We start from the raw sequence: 16,141 nt of genomic DNA, 5'->3' as shown, positions 1-16,141 counted from the left end.
AATGTTTTATTTCAAATTGTACCGGATAAGAGAGAATTGAAAAACAGAAACATTTGTTCCTTTTAAGCGATACGGAACCAAACAATCTCAGCTATTCGACATGTTTTCAATGCGATATTATCTAGCCATTTAAATTTATTTTGTAAGATAAGGGGTATAGCTTTTGGATAAAGCGTAACACAATCTCGGTTTTGGTTTTCATACCGACCAAGCCCAGGGTATTTCGAATTAAAAATCAATTCTTTAGTAAAAATGTCTATACTGGAACGCACATGGTTGATTGCTCATGGTAGGTGTATCCCGGATCGCATAGACATCGGTTTCGGCTGACACACACGCCATTGTTGCACTTCCTGCACAGAATAAAGATTGCCATTAGTCTGGTATTCCCAGCACGAAGTTTGCAGCTTACTGATAGCAATCGGCCTGGCAGACGCCATCCCTCAGATTGTAACCAGGTGCGCAGTCGCACTGGTTGTTGTCCTTGCAGAGTCCGCCGATTCCACAGTCCGGCTCGCAGACGGGCTGGCATCCGTCGTCGGTCAGCTGATAGCCCTTGGAGCAGCCACAGACCTCCGGTTCGGTGCAGTTGTGCCGCGGACTGTTGCCACAGCCACTGCTGCAGATCGGGCGGCAGAAGCGTCGCGTCTCGTCCAGCTTGTAGCCCGGATCACACTGGCAGCTGCCGTCCAAATAGCACTGACCATTTTGGCAGCCCAGCGGGCAGGCAAACACACAGTCACCGTTGTCGTTACGCACAAAGCCATCATAGCACTCGCACTCCCCCGGAATCTTGCAGCTTCCGTTCTGGCAGCCACATTGCGCCCGGCACACGGTCACGCCCATCAGTCGACTGGCCGAGTATCCGGTGCAGCAGACCTCGATCAGGGACAGCCGGTTGGCCTGATCCGTCTGGATGACACTGGGGTATGGGTACTTTTCCACCGTATCGGGGCTGCTCGAATGTTGGAAACAAAGATATTATAATCTAGTTCTCCACATTTCTTAAAATTTCCAGTCTATGATTCAATTCAAAGTTTTACTCTAGGAGTATAGATAAGAATTGCGATACTGTGTTCCCAGGGGAAAGCTTATATGTATATATATTTCGGATTATCAAAAATATATTCTACTATTTATTTAAAAAAAAAAAAATAAATAAATATATACTTCAACGTTATTTTCAGTGTATCTGACATACTTACGGCACCCAAATGCGGCATTTGTGTTGCCCCCTATCGGATTGCGTTTCGTGTGATCGAATGAGATACTCTCGTCGTTTCGGCTGCATCTCCACATTTCTAGGATCTTGAAAGTTGGCTGGTCCAGGTCGATTATAAGACAACTGTCTGTTTTCCATGTATCCGCGGCCATATGTTCCCACTCCTGGATCCTGGAACACAGGCCTTCTGTTGTACCGATCCGCATAGCTTGGCACATTTGTGTAAATACTGGGCAGACACACCATCAGGTGGAAAACACTTAGACGAATGCCCAAGTCTCGGAACCACATCTTGAGTGCGCGCACTGCTTGTTTCTATTTTTTAGATGTTCACAAATTGCCAGCTAAAATTCTACTAATTTTTTTCGCCACTGAAACAGAATTAATTTGTTTTGTCTTATCAGAAAAGCAGCTATATTCGATGCATAGGCTAAGATGAGAGGAATTTGGTTCAGTTTGTTTATGAGAGGATTGAATACATGTAAGTCAAAATCTTTAAGTGTTGCGACTTGTTTATACCTCAGTTGGGTAATTTTCTAAATATTTTTTTCGAACTTTATTTTGAACTAGCCGAAAGCATATATATGCACTCTAGCACTTCTTGAAATGAACTAAATGTGTGAATGTGCTTATTTGCATACCCAAAATATAATTTTGGTTTCTTAAAAATTTTATTTGTATCCCATCACTATTTACCCGGGAAATTACAATTAATAATGAAAGAACATAAAACTTAAGACGTTCTTACTTGACATACATTGGCATTGCGAGCCCTGGATCTCCGCCTCCAGATCCGAATTAAGCGCTGAAGCCCTCTTATCATTGCCTCCGGCTGTGATTAGAGGCTGGCCCAACTGCGTCGTCTCCGGAGCAGTAAACAATCGCGACTTGAGCGTTTCGGTAGCGCGCCACAAAGAAATCCGCGCCCAGCACTGAGATGTCGCCACTACTGCGATCTCTGTGCCTCCAGTCGGTGCTCCTGGTCCTGTTCCTCTGCGTGCTGCAGGCCCTGGAGCTGCAACTTCATGAGCAGCAGCTGCAGCAGCAAAAGGACGAGCAGCTGCGCCTGCGCGCGGAGCAGCGCCAGCGGGAACTGCTGCGTGAGCACGAGGCTCTCCAGCGACGCCTCTCGTCCTCGACCACCACACGGAAACCCTATATAATACCCAATGGATTGTCGCTGCCCCGGAGAGGGGAACATCCGGACAAGTGCTACCGTGAAGTGCCGTAAGTGGGTGACACTCTAAGCCCAATTACTCTTTGGGTTCTTTTAGACCGTGCCCATAATCAGCACGATTTATCGTATGGTTTAAAACTTTTAATTTTACTGATATATCTGAAAACCACACAAACATTGTATACACCATCCAATCTCCAGGGCCGTATTCTTCCAGTACGACAAGGAGGTGAAGATTGTGGGCAACAGCTCCCTGAATAGCTACATGAACGTGATAGAGATTTGCTGCAAGGGCTGGCGGCGCTATGAATATGACTGGAGCCAGTGCGTCCCGGATTGCGGGGAGCGCTGCCAGGAGAACGGGTTCTGTGTGGCAGGCGGCAAGTGCGTGTGCTTCACGGACTTTGTGCTCAACTACCGTAACAATTGTGTGCCCACCTGTCCGCTGGGCTGTCCGCATGGTCGCTGTTACCTGAACGGCACCTGCCTGTGCGATAAGGGATACGAGCTGGACGGATCGCGCAAATTCTGCCAGCCGCAGTGCAATGCCACCTGTGGCCACAACGAGGTCTGCTTGGAGCCGGGCAAGTGCTCCTGCGCCGAGGGATATGCCCGAGGACTGAGGGAGTCCGCCGCCCTGGGATGCCAACCCATCTGTATTCCGGACTGCGGATACGGTCACTGCGTGCGGCCCAACGAATGTGAGTGCTTCCCCGGGTTCCAGAAACGACAGAACCGCATCTCCTGCGAAGGCGAGTGCTATAAGTGAGTGTTAGCACTAGACGCCTCTCCTTTAATATTTAATAATTTAATAAAATTTTTTTAGGACCTGCGAGAATGGCTTCTGTGCGAACGTAACGACGTGCGTATGTCAGAACGGATATCGGTACGATCAGAATACGACGACCTGTCTGCCGGATTGCGGGGACAACTGCGATAATGGGGTGTGCATTTCGCCGGGCAACTGCCGCTGCTTCAAGGGCTACGTCCGGAATCGGGAGCGATGCGAGGCGGTCTGCGTGGGTGGATGTGGCTTCTACGGCAAGTGCATCGCACCGAATGTGTGCGGATGCGCCATAGTCCCGGGTCCGGAACGCACTTACCAGCGATGCGAGTATGGATTGTGCAACGCCATGGGAAGATGCCGCTGCCAGGTGGGCATGACGCGATTCATCGATCGGTGCATGTCGCCGGATACGGTCACCACATACGCCTCCATGAATCCCGTCAAGGTGAACGCATCGCTCATCCAGGAGTTTAATCTGCTGCTGGGCAGGCACTTCAACTTGACCACACTCAGCGATATGTGGTGGTTGTGAGATCGGAGCTCTCACATTTCCAGCGTCACAGAGCAGTCTCTAATAAAACCTCATGCATTTCCCAAGACGTTGTGGTCTTATCAGGGGTGTCTAAAATATATTGTGGCTTCATCTCTTGGGACTTCGCTTTTTTGAAGCAAGTCTAGCTTAAATTGTAAAAATAAGTCGAATATTTTGTACCCTCTCGAAAGTGGTTCCGTTTGAATAGGTATTTAGGATTTGGTATATCACTTATTTTCTGCATAGTCAACATACCCCACGAATACCGGGTACCGAACACATAATTATCTTCCTAGGAATGTAGAACATTTCTATCTCCGCACACTTAAATGCCGCGCTTGACACAGACGACAATTTAGTAGCTCTGAGACACTGGCGAGCATTGCGCTAGCGTTTTGATACGACCTCGCTTTCAGCTGAATCCGAGCGAAATGCACTTGACATCCACGCTGATTGGGCTCCTTATCTGCGGTCTGGGGATCGAGCTGCCCACGCGCACTGCCGCACAATTCTGGACCCGGCTGGATCCTGTCACGCAGTGGCGGAAAGAGGCTCTAGCCGAGAGGGGATCCGGAATCTGTTACAGGACGCTCACGTAGGTAAACCACTTCGCTTGAATGACCAAATTTCAAGATCTATTCCCACTCAGCGTGGAAACCATCAATCCCAACTCCAGAAGTCGTCAGATCTCCTATTGCTGCGATGGTTATGTGAATAAGGGAACAAGCCAGAACCTAAAGTGCGAGCCCATTTGCTCGGAGGACTGCTCCAATGGATTGTGCCTGGCGCCCGAGGAGTGCGAGTGTGCTCCGGGTTACTATAGGTGTAACAAAAGGTGTCGTTTTGTCTTGGATTAACAAAAATAAATAATATCAATTACAATATTCTCTGAGTTGCTATTTTATAATTCATTTATTAATACCTCTACTATTTGAAATACTATTAATCAGTTTTGTACGACCATTCGTGTGGGTATCATGATTACTTGGCATAGAAAAGTTGAATTCTCTTTTGGAAAGGCTTTATAAGTTTTATAGGTTAATCATTATTATGTTCTGTGACTTTGAATCTGAAATAATCTCTATACCTGAAGTCATCGTTACTTGAAGTCATCAAACTTTTCTTGGAATTACCCAAAAGCAATGAGATTTGTTCACGACTCTCAATTTATGGCAGCGATCAATTTGCTTTGCCCGAAGCTGCTGAGAGCAAACCTTCGCTCCGTTTGCCACATTGATGGGTCCATTGGCGAGGTGCTGATTAGAAGGGGGACAAGAGGTCGCCGGAGGCGATTGGCGGCTGAGAGATCCGGAGCTTCGCATCGGGAGCCGATTAGTCGATGTGCAACTACAGCCGCCAGCGGACGTGGACGTGGGCGCATAATCAATTTCCATACGTACGAAATCCGTAATCAAGTGACATCACCATGAGGTCATCATCGTGCCAGCTGGTGACTCTGGGCGTTCTGCTGGCCATCTGTTCCCTTGGTCAGGGACAATTCAAGACGGCAGGTATCAAGACACGCCAGCCGCCATCGGGAAACCTCCAGCTTGCCGGCAATAGCAGTCAGTCAGGATGGAGCAGCTACAACCAGAGCAGCTACGGTTGGAGCACTCAAAACCAGAGCAACTACGCCTGGAACCAGCAGAACCATGTGGGCCAGGGATCCGCTGGATTTGTGCGCGCCGAGACCTTTCAACCGGTCACATTGCCGCCCCTTTATGGACACTACGTGCAGCCGGTGACTCCGCCCGCCCATCGTGTCCAGGTCCTGGATGAAACGGCCCTGTTCATCAACAAAACCCGATCTGCCATGGCCAGTGGTGTGTGCTACAAGGAAGTTCCGTAAGTGCTGGGGGAATTCCGGAAAAAAATAATCCCAATCAAGAGGAAAACACTTTTATAATTCCACTTAAAGCTATCGCCCAATTCGGAAGGCATTCGAAAACAAGGCAAACCATAAAAATAGTGAACTAACGACCTCAACTTCCTCCGCTGGCCTGATAATTAAAATGCGCCTTGATTTCACGAGTATATGTGTGCCAAGCTAATAATATGAATGAATTTAATATGCAACGAGCGGAAAGTCAGTAGATAAGCGCAAAGTTTTTAAATTTAGTTGAATTAACTAGTTTAAATTGCATTCTCTTGGACAATATGCAGCTTAAAACTTACTTTATCTAACTAAACCTAACTATTCACTTATTTACATCCAGAACCGCGTCGCTCCTCCGCAATTCGCGGGATCAGTTCGTTGGCAATGGCACCACTCCGGACATGAGTCGCATCCAAGTCTGCTGCGATGGCTATGAGCGAAATCCGCACATCTACCGCCGCTGTGAACCGATCTGCGCGGATGACTGCCGGAATGGAATTTGTACGGCTCCGAACACCTGTGTCTGCATTCCCGGCCACGTTCGCACCGCCGAGGGCAAGTGCATCTCAACCTGTCCCCTGGGCTGCGGCAACGGAGTCTGCGACGAGCGGAATGAGTGCAAGTGTCGTGAGGGATACTCGCTGGAGCCGGAGACTCGTAAGTACTGCCAGCCGGAATGCAAGCCCGGCTGCTCCTTTGGACGCTGTGTGGCGCCCAACAAGTGCGCCTGCCTTGACGGATACCGCTTGGCCGCCGACGGATCCTGCGAACCAGTGTGCGACAGTTGCGAGAATGGCAAATGCACGGCTCCAGGACACTGTAACTGCAACGCAGGCTACCTGAAGCTCCAAGGACGCTGCGAACCTATTTGCTCCATGTAAGTGTGGCCCTTTAAGAAATCTCAAAGAAATCTGTTTGTGGTGTATAGTTTAGATAATTTAATTGTTTCACAATTTCAGACCCTGCAAGAACGGACGCTGCATTGGACCGGACATCTGTGAGTGCACTTCCGGTTTCGAGTGGGACCGGAAGTCGGCCGAGTGTCTGCCGAAGTGCGACCTTCCCTGCCTGAACGGCGTCTGTGTGGGCAACAACCAGTGCGAGTGCAAGACCGGATATGTGAGGGACGAGCACCAGCGGAACATCTGCCAGCCCCACTGCCCGCAGGGATGCCAGAACGGTTACTGCAGTGCCCCCAACTTCTGCATCTGCAGGCCGGGATTCATCAAGAGCGGCATTAAGGGACGCCAGACCTGCCAGGCCGTTTAAGTTCACCTTACAAGATTTATTGTTGCACCTTAGATCAGAAACTAAATAGACGCCCGATCAGGGCATTAAACTCGTAAGCAAGCTGGCGATTGAAGTGCTTTCTCTTTTCGCTGGTGTTAAGATGCTGGCTGAGGCGGTCCGCCTTCAAACAGCGATCGATGAAGTGCGTTTCCCCCGGTGGGCAACTGCAGTGCTCCACATCGTCGCAGCTTCCGTTCCGGCAATGCTGTTGACCCTCACCGCAGCCGCAGATTTCGGGAGCCACACACCGACCGTATTTGCCGCAGGATCTGGGAAATAAGCGGAACGTCATGAAGATGAACACAGCTTTTGCTCCGGGCAACAGACCTCTCACACTTGGGCCGACAGTCGGCACCGTGGACCTCGTATCCTAGGAAGCAGCGGCACACTCCGGGTGCAATGCACATCCCATTTCCTTGGCCACAGTTGTCGCTGCACTCCGGCAAACAGCTGGTGGTGTTCACATCGTAGCGATACCCTTCTCGGCAGTGACACTTGTACCGCGACTCACAGAGCCCATTCTCGCAGTTCCTGGAAGCGTTTTCAAATGGCTTAAATTGGTGGACAAGTTTAAGATACATTAGACTAGATATATCTAAACACTTACAGGTAGCACTCAGCTTCGCAGACATTCCGATTGGGCCGTTTAATGAAACCGGCAAAGCACTCGCACTGGTTGGGCGCCACGCACTTGCCAAATCCGCAGTCCGGAGCACAAACCGGTTGGCATCCCATGTCCGGGGTTCTCCAGTAGCCGGGGGAGCAGTCGCACTGGCCGGGCGCCACACACTCCTCATGGGTGCCACATGCCTGCGAGCACTTCGGCCGGCAGAACTGGCGGCTCTCCTGATCCAGGACAAAGTCCTGGTGGCAGGCACAGGTGCCATTCAGATAACACCTGCCATGCTGACAAGCAATCGGACAGGTGTGGATACAGGCACCATGTTCGTTACGGACAAACTCTGCGAAGCACTCGCAAACGCCCGGACTGCGACAGAAGCCATTACGGCAGTTGTCCGGCGAAGATGCGGAGCAGTCCGTCACACATTCATGGGCATACGGATCGCGACGGTAGCCCATACAACAGACCTCTATGCGATGGAAGTAGATCGTGGATCCATTACCACGCACCGGGGAATCCCGCTCGGTTTGAAAAAACACAGATCTGTAATCATCAAATCGCAATAATCAAAGGGCGCTTGCAATCAGTTCTTCCAGCATGTGCTCAAATAAATATAAATAAATATTTTTATTAATGAACGCATATTTGGCATTAAGCTACATTGTTTTATTATCCATGTTATTTAAAACTTTCTTAACTCACGGCACCTCTCGATGGCACAGATGTTGCTGGCGCTCGCGAATTTGGCTTAGTGACTAAAAGTCGCCGTACTCCGAATTTTCTATGTCCCCGTAAAGCTCCGTGGAAGCCGTGGAATCGGTCTTAATCTGGACAGGAAATGCCACCAGCGTCAGTAGAGCGGTAAACACGGCCAACGGTCCACTAAAGTGCATCCCGTCTTGGTGTTCTGAGCTTCGATGTCGAGTAGCGAATGAACAGGCATCCCAGGGGTTTGAATCTACTCAAAAGACCTTATCAGCATCAACTCTCAGTCTCGAAACGAAAACATTCAGAGAAAAATGAAAACATTAAATTGCCCTTTTCAAGCAGCATATATAGTTGTATTAAACGATTTTATTAAATAATAGTCTTTAAATTACAAAATGTGGCTTCATGATTTTATTCTAATAATTATTTTATGAATCAGCTTTTGGATAAATATAATATGTTTTATAATACAATATTGTCATGATAGCTCTTTATTTATTTTTTCATGAACTCATATTAATTAATGTGGTCTATTTAACTATAAATATAAGTTTTGCAACTTTTGGAGTCAGAACATTTTATTTTTAAAATTATTGGTACATACTTTTAAAAATTTAAAATGTTACAACTATGCGGAAAAATGCTCATGCCACAAATGTAGACCTTAACGTCTACAACATAGGATTTATGGATATAAAAGTGTTATATCTTAATCAAAGGGTACCCCTAAATAATGCAGAAACCTTTAACCATGCAAATCACCTTGGAAAAGTGATAGAAATTAGGTAAAACTCTATTCATTTGACAAGATAGAGTTTTACCACCTTAGTAATCACAAACCCCACTAATACAATCGCCACTCCAATTATAATATTCTTATATGATATATGAATTAATTTTTTAAAAATATTTAATTCCATAAATAAAGTAATGAAAATTTGTTATAATATTTCGCGGGCAGCTTAAAATAATGATGTAATCATAAAAGTAAGCTCACTTAACATTTGGTACATTCATTTATTATTAATCTAAATATGTTATAAAAATAAGTATAGTTGTGAAAACTCGCAGACTTTAAATGTGACTTTTGGTACATATTATTGGATGAATATGGTTAAAGATTACCTGGTGTATGTTGGAAGGGCACATTTCAAGTTTAAATTAAAACAGATTTGTACAATATTCAAAAGTTACCAAAGGCCTGACACATTTTCATATGCTGCGAAAAATCCTTTGTGTGAGCAATACAATTTACAGGTGGGCAACTCTTTTGGCTGTGATTTGGGCAGGAACCTGCAAGAAGTTGGAGTTCTGTGGCGGAATTATCAAGTGGGTGACATGATGCGACCGCTGATGTGGATGAACACTTCCATTGGAGAACTGGTCGTTGACGGGCATGATCTGTGGTCTCGCCGGCAAAAACTGGGAGGCGGTGGTGGAGTGCTGAACATGCTGATGGCTCCGTGGGTGGTGCTGCTGATGGTGGTGCTGTTGGTGGTAGCGGATCTCGTCGTACAGGTGCGAGTCCAGGCTTCCCTTTCGAGACTTGGGCGAAACCACCGAGTAGAGTGACTCCTTCCTGGCATAGGCGTAGGGTGGGGTTTTAATTGAGGAGTTGTTGCTGGGACTGTCATATACCTCTGGTTGTGCTGTGAAAAAATATTATTTCTTTTAATTTTAATATTTAAATATTTAAGTGCATTCAATATTCAAGGCAGGAGTATTATACTTTAAGCTTAAAAAAAAAATGAATATAAATTATATGAACTTTGTATACATATGTATGTGGCTAGCTATTTTAAGGTCGGCAGAGACACTTACATACCCTCGTTTGATTGGGGTGTGAGAGCAAAGACCACGGGCGGCTCGGGCAGTGGTTCGTGGAAGTTTTTTCCCAGGGCCGCGGCTTCGGTAAGAACCACCTCCGGATTTGCTGGCAGCGTGGTCACCGTTCCGTTGGCATTGTATACGGCGGAGTTTTTGTGGTGATACCTCCGGTACACGTACAGTGAACCCACCGCAATGGCAACCAGCAGGAGGAGCATTATGCTGACCAGTGTGATCACCAAGCCGGACTGATGATCAGCTGTCCCCGTGTTGGCCTCACCTCCAACGAATCCGGCCAGATGCTCCTGTGGCGAGGTGATGCCATTGGTGATGACGTGGATTACCTCCGGAGTGGGAACACCGGCGGCTGCAGCCGTATGGAGATTCTCGAGCAGGTCACTGCTCGATTGGTGGACTATGATCTTCGGCGAGTGTTGGGCATTTTCATTGCTGGCCGGTTGCTTAATTACAATGACCTCCGGCAGGGGAACGGGCGTGCTGGGACGCGGAATAATGCCCATCTTCTCCAGCGTGGAGTTCACAGTCTCCACGATGACGTGGCTCACATTCAGCTGAAGAGGTTGATCCTGCTGAATGCACGCACCCGTTTGTGGATTGCAAGGCTTTTCATCGCAGTCGCAGGCCTTGCGGCACATGATGCCGTATGTTCCCTGAGGACAGGGCAGCTCGCAACTAAAGGAATTAAGTGTTTACAATATTGATCATTTTGGAAGTTAAGATTTTAAGGGTAATACTAACAATTGTCCCGTCCAACCGGCAAGGCAGTGACAAAGTCCCGATTTATTGTCGCAGGCTGCTCCATTTTGACATTGGCACGGATTCTTGCAGTCCAGTCCCCAGCGATCGTGATCACATCCTGCCAAAAGTTCATTTAACCAGAAAGTTTTAAAGAAATTTCCATATACTCACGCTGTGTGCAATGCTTGCCAATATAGCCCTCCTCGCAGCTGCAAATATCAGGCATTACGCAACTGCCACGCCCACAACCGCCCCTGCAAATGGGCTTGCATGTGGCTTGACTATCCGACAGATTTCCCTCGTATCCTTGGCAGCAGAAGCGAACTGTTCGAGTTTTGTTCAATTTCTTAAAGAATTTTGGATACAATGTCCCATTAGTAATATGAGCTACCAAAAGTTATAAAAAATGTTTAAAACAATGTCATAACAATTAGCTTTAAAGTGATCATAAACCCTGAAAGCTACCGACCAATAAGCCTATTAAGCGGATTGTCCAAGATTCTGGAAAAATTAATTAAATTGAGATTGGTGAAATTTTTGGACATACACAACACACTACCAACGGTACAGTATGGTTTTAGAAATGGTCTAAATACCATACTGCCGACCTTAAAACTAAGAAATTATATTAAAGAAAGTATCCAATCCAAACAATCTGTAGGGCTGGTTACACTTGATATTGAGGCTGCATTTGATACTGTATGGCATGACGGACTGTTGCACAAACTAAAGATGATTGGAACTCCCATATACCTCATTAAAATAGTTCAAAATTTTTTGACACATCGATACTTTAGCGTTAATTTGGACAGTAGTCAATCTGCTAGACGAATTTTAAATGCAGGTGTGCCACAGGGTTCTGTCTTAGGACCTACATTGTTTAATATTTTTACACACGATATTCCACAAGCTACAAACTGTGTACTTTCACTGTTTGCTGACGACGCCGCTGTCTACAGTGCTGGTTTCTCGTACAGCGAGATAAATCAATCCATGCAGAGTTACTTAAATGAATTAGACATATATTACAAAAAATGGAAAATTAAAATTAACCCTAATAAAACGAATGCTATATTTTTTACAAAAAGAAGGAAACCTCGTTATCTTCCTGATAGACAGTTGCGAATACTAGACTCTCCAATACAATGGGTTGACAACATTCGATATTTGGGTATAATTTTTGATAAAAAACTAACATTTAAATACCACATCAACAACACAATTATGAAAGTTAATAAAATTATTTGCACACTGTACCCTCTAATAAATCGTAAATCTAAATTATCAATATCCAATAAGATCATAATTTTTAAAACAATTTTTAATCCAATATTAATGTATGGGTCACCTGTTTGGGGTAGATGTGCTCAAACTCATATCAAAAAACTTCAAATATGCCAAAACAAGCTGTTAAAATTAATAATGAACTTACCTTATTACACAAACACTAAGTACCTACATATAAAAGTAGGTGTACAAAAAGTTCAACAAAAAATACAATATTAACAATCTTTTGTTTCAAGTCTTAGTTTTTTAAGTTAGTTGTAAGTCAATTAAGGTTTTTCTTCTCCCTTGTTTTCCTTAATAAATAATAAATATTGTTATACAAAAAACTAAAAACAGGTCAACTAGACATAATTAATAAATATTTCAGATGAAAGCCTTAGCTAAACACTGTAAATACCTAATTATACCATTAGCTTTAATGAAATGTACATATATATATAAGGGATAAAGCACAAATAAATTAATTAAATTAATAAATTAAGTGATCATAACTAAAACAAAGCCGAAAAGTATGCCCCATAAACTTTACAAAACTTTATGGGCTCCGACCGGATTGCTAGGAAATCTCAGAGCTGCCATAAAATCTCTTTGATCTACGACACTGAATAGGGCATCATCGCAGAAGTCCATTAATTGGATAAACTTGTAGTGGACACTCCTCTCCATCAGCCCTGTCAACGCCTCGGTGTCACTTGCCCCTGTGGCCAGTGGACTTTGGCCCGGCCCTCGACAGTTACAGAATTAAGATGGAGATTATTGTAAGTCGTCATTCCGCCCCCAAGAAGAACACGCATCACATCACCCTTGAAACCCCTTGAGTTGCCAATTTAATTGGATAACTGAATTCCGGGCGAGCTTCTCACACTCATTCCGGTTCCAGATTCACTTCCAGTCCGCATTTTCCGATTCACGCATTGTTCGCAGTCGAGTTGATGGATTCGTATCTGAATGCGGCCTGTGTATCTGTATCTGCCTGCATATGTGTCCCCCACAAATGAATAAGGCGGAAATTTTAATATAAACAGTGAAATTCGATTCGAGTTTGGTCTTCTGATTCATTGTGTCTGCATAATTACGGTTGGCTTTTCAAATGTTTGTCACAAATAGTAATTGAATACAAGTTGAGCAATTTGTTCATTTCGTACTCCAATAACCGCATGGCCAACCTACACTACACCCCTTCCCAGTGGAAATGTGGTTGCCCATCAATCACAGCTGTAATCACATCTTTCCTTTGGAAAGCTATCGACAATCGTGCGCCACTTTGCTGGCTCAAGTTACAGCCAGTCCAGAGATCGAATCTATTTTTCCACTTACACTCGAACTTCTTAAGGCGTACACCTCGATGTTAATTAATTAAATTAAATTGGCAAATTAGTGGCTACATTTTCTAACCAAACTCGGAGTGTTGGCCAAGCAGGCGTTGACCAAAATCGCCAGGAATGCAAGCGACAGGGTTAAAAAATTGTTGCGTCAATCGAAGAAAAATGGTTTTGGGGTGCCGGCCGTTAAGGCGATTCTCTTCAAACACCTGAAGAGCTCCAATTAAAATAATTATGAAATTAATTCGAGCCAAGCGCGAGCGATCTCGAATCTCACAAATCATTAGACACGAAACCGAAGTAAGAAAAAATAAACTAAGCCAAAACTGGCTGCTTCTTGTCATGGCTTGCAACTCGGCTTAGTGATGCAATCGAAAGTGTGTCAACAGCTTTGGCATCAAGTCACCGCACACAAGTGGAGCTCTTAATGCCCAATTGCAGATCGGTCCGCCTGGCGATCCAGCCCGGCCATAAGTGCTGGATTTTCCGCTTTTCATTTGCACTTTCCATCACTGACACCATGACATAATTATTTTGCCAACCCCCTCGTATCCGCCCGCGGTATCCACCGAAAAAGTGCGCAAAGTAAATAAATGAATAGAAAACATAAAATAAACCAGCCGAGCCTGATTAGACCCCTCGGATCGAGCAACTGCAACCGGATTCTGGCCATGCTTGGTCAACACTTGGCCGCCGCCGTTGTTTTCCTCGCTTTTCCCACTGCGCAGTTGAAAATGGCCAGGCGGTGGTTTTTGTGGATTTAATAGTTTGTTTGTCTGCTCCAAACAATTGCCTAAAATTAATAACTATTGATTGACGCTAATGGGGAATCAGTTATCATCATTTATCACAAAAGCATTCGCAAAATTGTGATGTAAGCGAGCTGGTTCTTTTATTTTAAAGATGTAATAAATGATCATTTAAATAAACATTAATAATCGACGATGTTTGGTTTTTGCTTTAAAATTTCTAAATATTTGTTGCATAATAATAATTATATCAGCAATTACTTTGAAAACTAAATTTTGCGAGATTTTCCTAACGTCGATAGTAACCACTTTATACATAATGCGCATACGCCACATGTGCCCAGTAGTTCAAGAAATTTGGCAGCCAAGGACGCACGTGGCACCTCAGATGCTACAGGTCAAAACCGGTCGCTTGCATCTTGACCAAGTAAAGTGCAACGTCAGCTCCTGCAGTAAAGCACAGCTGCCGCTAAAGCCAATCCATGGGGCTTCCGTTCTCCATACGAGAAGGACAGGAAACCCCGTTTAGATTGGCCACAATTGCGCAATGCATCTGGTGGCGGACAGAACCCATATAGCGAGCGATATATATGAGAAATGTAATCAAAGTCGGCCATCGAATCGGGGCAATTTATGGATATCGTGGCGAGCGGCTTCCTGGTTGGGCAAATCGAAATCGAAATCAGGTTTGTGGCGCAGGCTCCCCGGGATGGTGGAAAAAGTGGCCACGGCGAAGGTGTTGCCACTGGCTGGGATCGCGGTGACGCAAGAGATGCCCGCAAAGGCAGAGCCGGCAGTGGAACACCTGCGTCCATTTGGATACTTGGCCAGTTGCCAGGCTCCCTGATCCGGAGGCAAAAGCAGTTCACTACTCACTCACCTGGACCCTCATCACCTCGCGCATTTCCGTCTTGAAGGTGGCGCACCGCGGCGGGATCTCCATGCACCAACTGGAGGTCCGCACACGCACCGGCTGCATCTCCGGCACCTGGACATGCTCCACGTATGGCTCCTCGCGGATGCAGATGTTTCCGGGTCCCTGGATGGAGGGCAAGGCCACGGCCCCAGCTTCGATGTCTTTCACGTTTGTATTGATCTTCAGGGTGCTGTTTTGTCCTGATCCCAATGGTAAAACAATTGCAAGCAGGAGGAACAGCTTTACGAATAACTTTTCTCTTATCATATTTGTTGTTTTATTTTCACTGGTTTTTAAAGCTTCTTTTTACATTCACTTTATTTTGCGATTATCCATCAAGAATTACTGATCTCAAATTCTTTTGATACTCCGAAAAACTTAATCACTTTTGTTTACCAATTGTCGGACCTTGAACTTTTAATTCGCATTACACTTTACTTTTTACTATTCCGATCTAGTTCTGGTCCAAACGAGGATCTTATCCATTTACATACATCAATATAAACCGTTTGATGTGCGCTGCGTGTGCGTCTGGATCGCGAGTCTCGTGAAAACTGTTTCCCCGTTGGTGGCGATTCTGTTACTCACCCCGAATGTTCCTTCTCGAAATAAAGTAAACTACGGAAAGCAACAACACAACACAGTAGTCATTGCAAATTGTCGTCGAGCCAATAAAGGCCGTCCGGGGTGGCGAGGGACTTGAGATCGGAGAGCGGAAGTACGCACTGCACACCCAATTCTACAATTCATGGTAATTCTACAAAGCGAAAGTGAAATGTAAAGCATGCCGGCGAGCAGCGAAGTCTCCACTGCAAGTGAATGAAACTCAACTCCCCAAAGCGATTACACCCCATTCCCACTAGCCCCGCGATTGCGGCGAGGGCGATGATTGCATCTAATTGAAATGTTGATCATGTCCTTAACATGCGGCTGTCATTGCGGGGCAAAAACCCGACTACGCCACTTGTTTTCGTAGTCACTTTTGTTTTGATTTCGAATCGACTTGCGCTTTTCTTCAGCTCCAATTAAGCGATGATCCACAACTGGGTTTTAGGTGGCAAAACTGG

The 16,141-nt window shown here is 45.6% G+C and overlaps 6 protein-coding genes across 7 annotated transcripts; 3 read left to right on the top strand and 3 right to left on the bottom strand.

Moving 5' to 3' along the window:
• Positions 1 to 117: 117 nt before the first annotated feature.
• On the bottom strand, positions 118 to 1,593 carry LOC120284822 (tenascin). The gene is made up of 3 exons (XM_039294219.2): positions 1,206 to 1,593; positions 413 to 955; positions 118 to 353 (listed from the first exon to the last, which is right to left on the bottom strand). Exons 1-3 carry the CDS (start codon positions 1,511 to 1,513, stop codon positions 257 to 259), a joined length of 948 nt encoding a protein of 315 aa, XP_039150153.1. The 5' UTR covers positions 1,514 to 1,593; the 3' UTR covers positions 118 to 256.
• Positions 1,594 to 2,063: 470 nt separating this feature from the next.
• LOC6732287 (von Willebrand factor D and EGF domain-containing protein) lies at positions 2,064 to 3,783 on the top strand. Its single transcript, XM_016178289.3, has 3 exons — positions 2,064 to 2,449; positions 2,601 to 3,164; positions 3,226 to 3,783. The coding sequence occupies exons 1-3, from the start codon at positions 2,160 to 2,162 to the stop codon at positions 3,716 to 3,718; spliced, it is 1,347 nt and encodes a 448-aa protein (XP_016024951.1). The 5' UTR covers positions 2,064 to 2,159; the 3' UTR covers positions 3,719 to 3,783.
• A 271-nt stretch (positions 3,784 to 4,054) lies between these two features.
• On the top strand, positions 4,055 to 4,600 carry LOC6732286 (platelet endothelial aggregation receptor 1). Its single transcript, XM_002079379.4, has 2 exons — positions 4,055 to 4,313; positions 4,368 to 4,600. Exons 1-2 carry the CDS (start codon positions 4,150 to 4,152, stop codon positions 4,573 to 4,575), a joined length of 372 nt encoding a protein of 123 aa, XP_002079415.1. The 5' UTR covers positions 4,055 to 4,149; the 3' UTR covers positions 4,576 to 4,600.
• Positions 4,601 to 5,038: 438 nt separating this feature from the next.
• Positions 5,039 to 6,940, top strand: LOC6732285 (platelet endothelial aggregation receptor 1). The gene is made up of 3 exons (XM_002079378.4): positions 5,039 to 5,563; positions 5,935 to 6,471; positions 6,554 to 6,940. Exons 1-3 carry the CDS (start codon positions 5,145 to 5,147, stop codon positions 6,861 to 6,863), a joined length of 1,266 nt encoding a protein of 421 aa, XP_002079414.1. The 5' UTR covers positions 5,039 to 5,144; the 3' UTR covers positions 6,864 to 6,940.
• On the bottom strand, positions 6,859 to 8,450 carry LOC6732284 (tenascin). Its single transcript, XM_002079377.4, is given in 4 exon segments — positions 6,859 to 7,153; positions 7,212 to 7,415; positions 7,492 to 8,049; positions 8,209 to 8,450. Coding segments are annotated over 4 exon segments (1,209 nt in total). The 5' UTR covers positions 8,400 to 8,450; the 3' UTR covers positions 6,859 to 6,897.
• A 240-nt stretch (positions 8,451 to 8,690) lies between these two features.
• Positions 8,691 to 15,739, bottom strand: LOC6732283. Of its 2 annotated transcripts, none has more exons than XM_016180126.3 (5): positions 15,039 to 15,690; positions 10,972 to 11,146; positions 10,801 to 10,918; positions 10,040 to 10,734; positions 8,691 to 9,863 (listed from the first exon to the last, which is right to left on the bottom strand). In XM_016180126.3, exons 1-5 carry the CDS (start codon positions 15,339 to 15,341, stop codon positions 9,466 to 9,468), a joined length of 1,689 nt encoding a protein of 562 aa, XP_016024949.1. In that variant the 5' UTR covers positions 15,342 to 15,690; the 3' UTR covers positions 8,691 to 9,465. The 2 variants fall into 2 exon arrangements, with proteins under 2 accessions (XP_016024949.1, XP_016024950.1); XM_016180127.3 differs by having other exon boundaries at positions 9,713 to 9,863; positions 10,036 to 10,734; positions 15,039 to 15,739.
• Between the last annotated feature and the right edge of the window lie 402 nt (positions 15,740 to 16,141).

This window comes from Drosophila simulans, chromosome 2L, assembly GCF_016746395.2.
Source record: "Drosophila simulans strain w501 chromosome 2L, Prin_Dsim_3.1, whole genome shotgun sequence".
Taxonomy (NCBI): domain Eukaryota; kingdom Metazoa; phylum Arthropoda; class Insecta; order Diptera; family Drosophilidae; genus Drosophila; species Drosophila simulans.
The sequence above is the reverse complement of the archived record's forward strand: the minus strand, read 5'-3'. Positions and strand labels throughout refer to the sequence as shown.

What these genes read in the sequence shown, in the direction of transcription:
- LOC6732287 (XM_016178289.3), top strand. Translation starts at nt 2,160, where the DNA reads ATGTCGCCACTACTGCGATCTCTGTGCCTCCAGTCGGTGCTCCTGGTC. An exon ending in AAGTGCTACCGTGAAGTGCC is followed by an intron (nt 2,450 to 2,600) that starts GTAAGTGGGTGA and finishes TCCAATCTCCAG; the next exon opens with GGCCGTATTCTTCCAGTACG. An exon ending in TGCGAAGGCGAGTGCTATAA is followed by an intron (nt 3,165 to 3,225) that starts GTGAGTGTTAGC and finishes AAATTTTTTTAG; the next exon opens with GACCTGCGAGAATGGCTTCT.
- LOC120284822 (XM_039294219.2), bottom strand. Translation starts at nt 1,513, where the DNA reads ATGTGGTTCCGAGACTTGGGCATTCGTCTAAGTGTTTTCCACCTGATG. An exon ending in AAATGCCGCATTTGGGTGCC is followed by an intron (nt 956 to 1,205) that starts GTAAGTATGTCA and finishes ACATTCGAGCAG; the next exon opens with CCCCGATACGGTGGAAAAGT. An exon ending in TGCCAGGCCGATTGCTATCA is followed by an intron (nt 354 to 412) that starts GTAAGCTGCAAA and finishes TATTCTGTGCAG; the next exon opens with GAAGTGCAACAATGGCGTGT.
- LOC6732285 (XM_002079378.4), top strand. Translation starts at nt 5,145, where the DNA reads ATGAGGTCATCATCGTGCCAGCTGGTGACTCTGGGCGTTCTGCTGGCC. An exon ending in GTGTGCTACAAGGAAGTTCC is followed by an intron (nt 5,564 to 5,934) that starts GTAAGTGCTGGG and finishes ATTTACATCCAG; the next exon opens with AACCGCGTCGCTCCTCCGCA. An exon ending in TGCGAACCTATTTGCTCCAT is followed by an intron (nt 6,472 to 6,553) that starts GTAAGTGTGGCC and finishes TCACAATTTCAG; the next exon opens with ACCCTGCAAGAACGGACGCT.
- LOC6732286 (XM_002079379.4), top strand. Translation starts at nt 4,150, where the DNA reads ATGCACTTGACATCCACGCTGATTGGGCTCCTTATCTGCGGTCTGGGG. An exon ending in ATCTGTTACAGGACGCTCAC is followed by an intron (nt 4,314 to 4,367) that starts GTAGGTAAACCA and finishes ATTCCCACTCAG; the next exon opens with CGTGGAAACCATCAATCCCA.
- LOC6732283 (XM_016180126.3), bottom strand. Translation starts at nt 15,341, where the DNA reads ATGATAAGAGAAAAGTTATTCGTAAAGCTGTTCCTCCTGCTTGCAATT. An exon ending in TGGCAAGCATTGCACACAGC is followed by an intron (nt 10,919 to 10,971) that starts GTGAGTATATGG and finishes AACTTTTGGCAG; the next exon opens with GATGTGATCACGATCGCTGG. An exon ending in GCCGGTTGGACGGGACAATT is followed by an intron (nt 10,735 to 10,800) that starts GTTAGTATTACC and finishes TAATTCCTTTAG; the next exon opens with TTGCGAGCTGCCCTGTCCTC.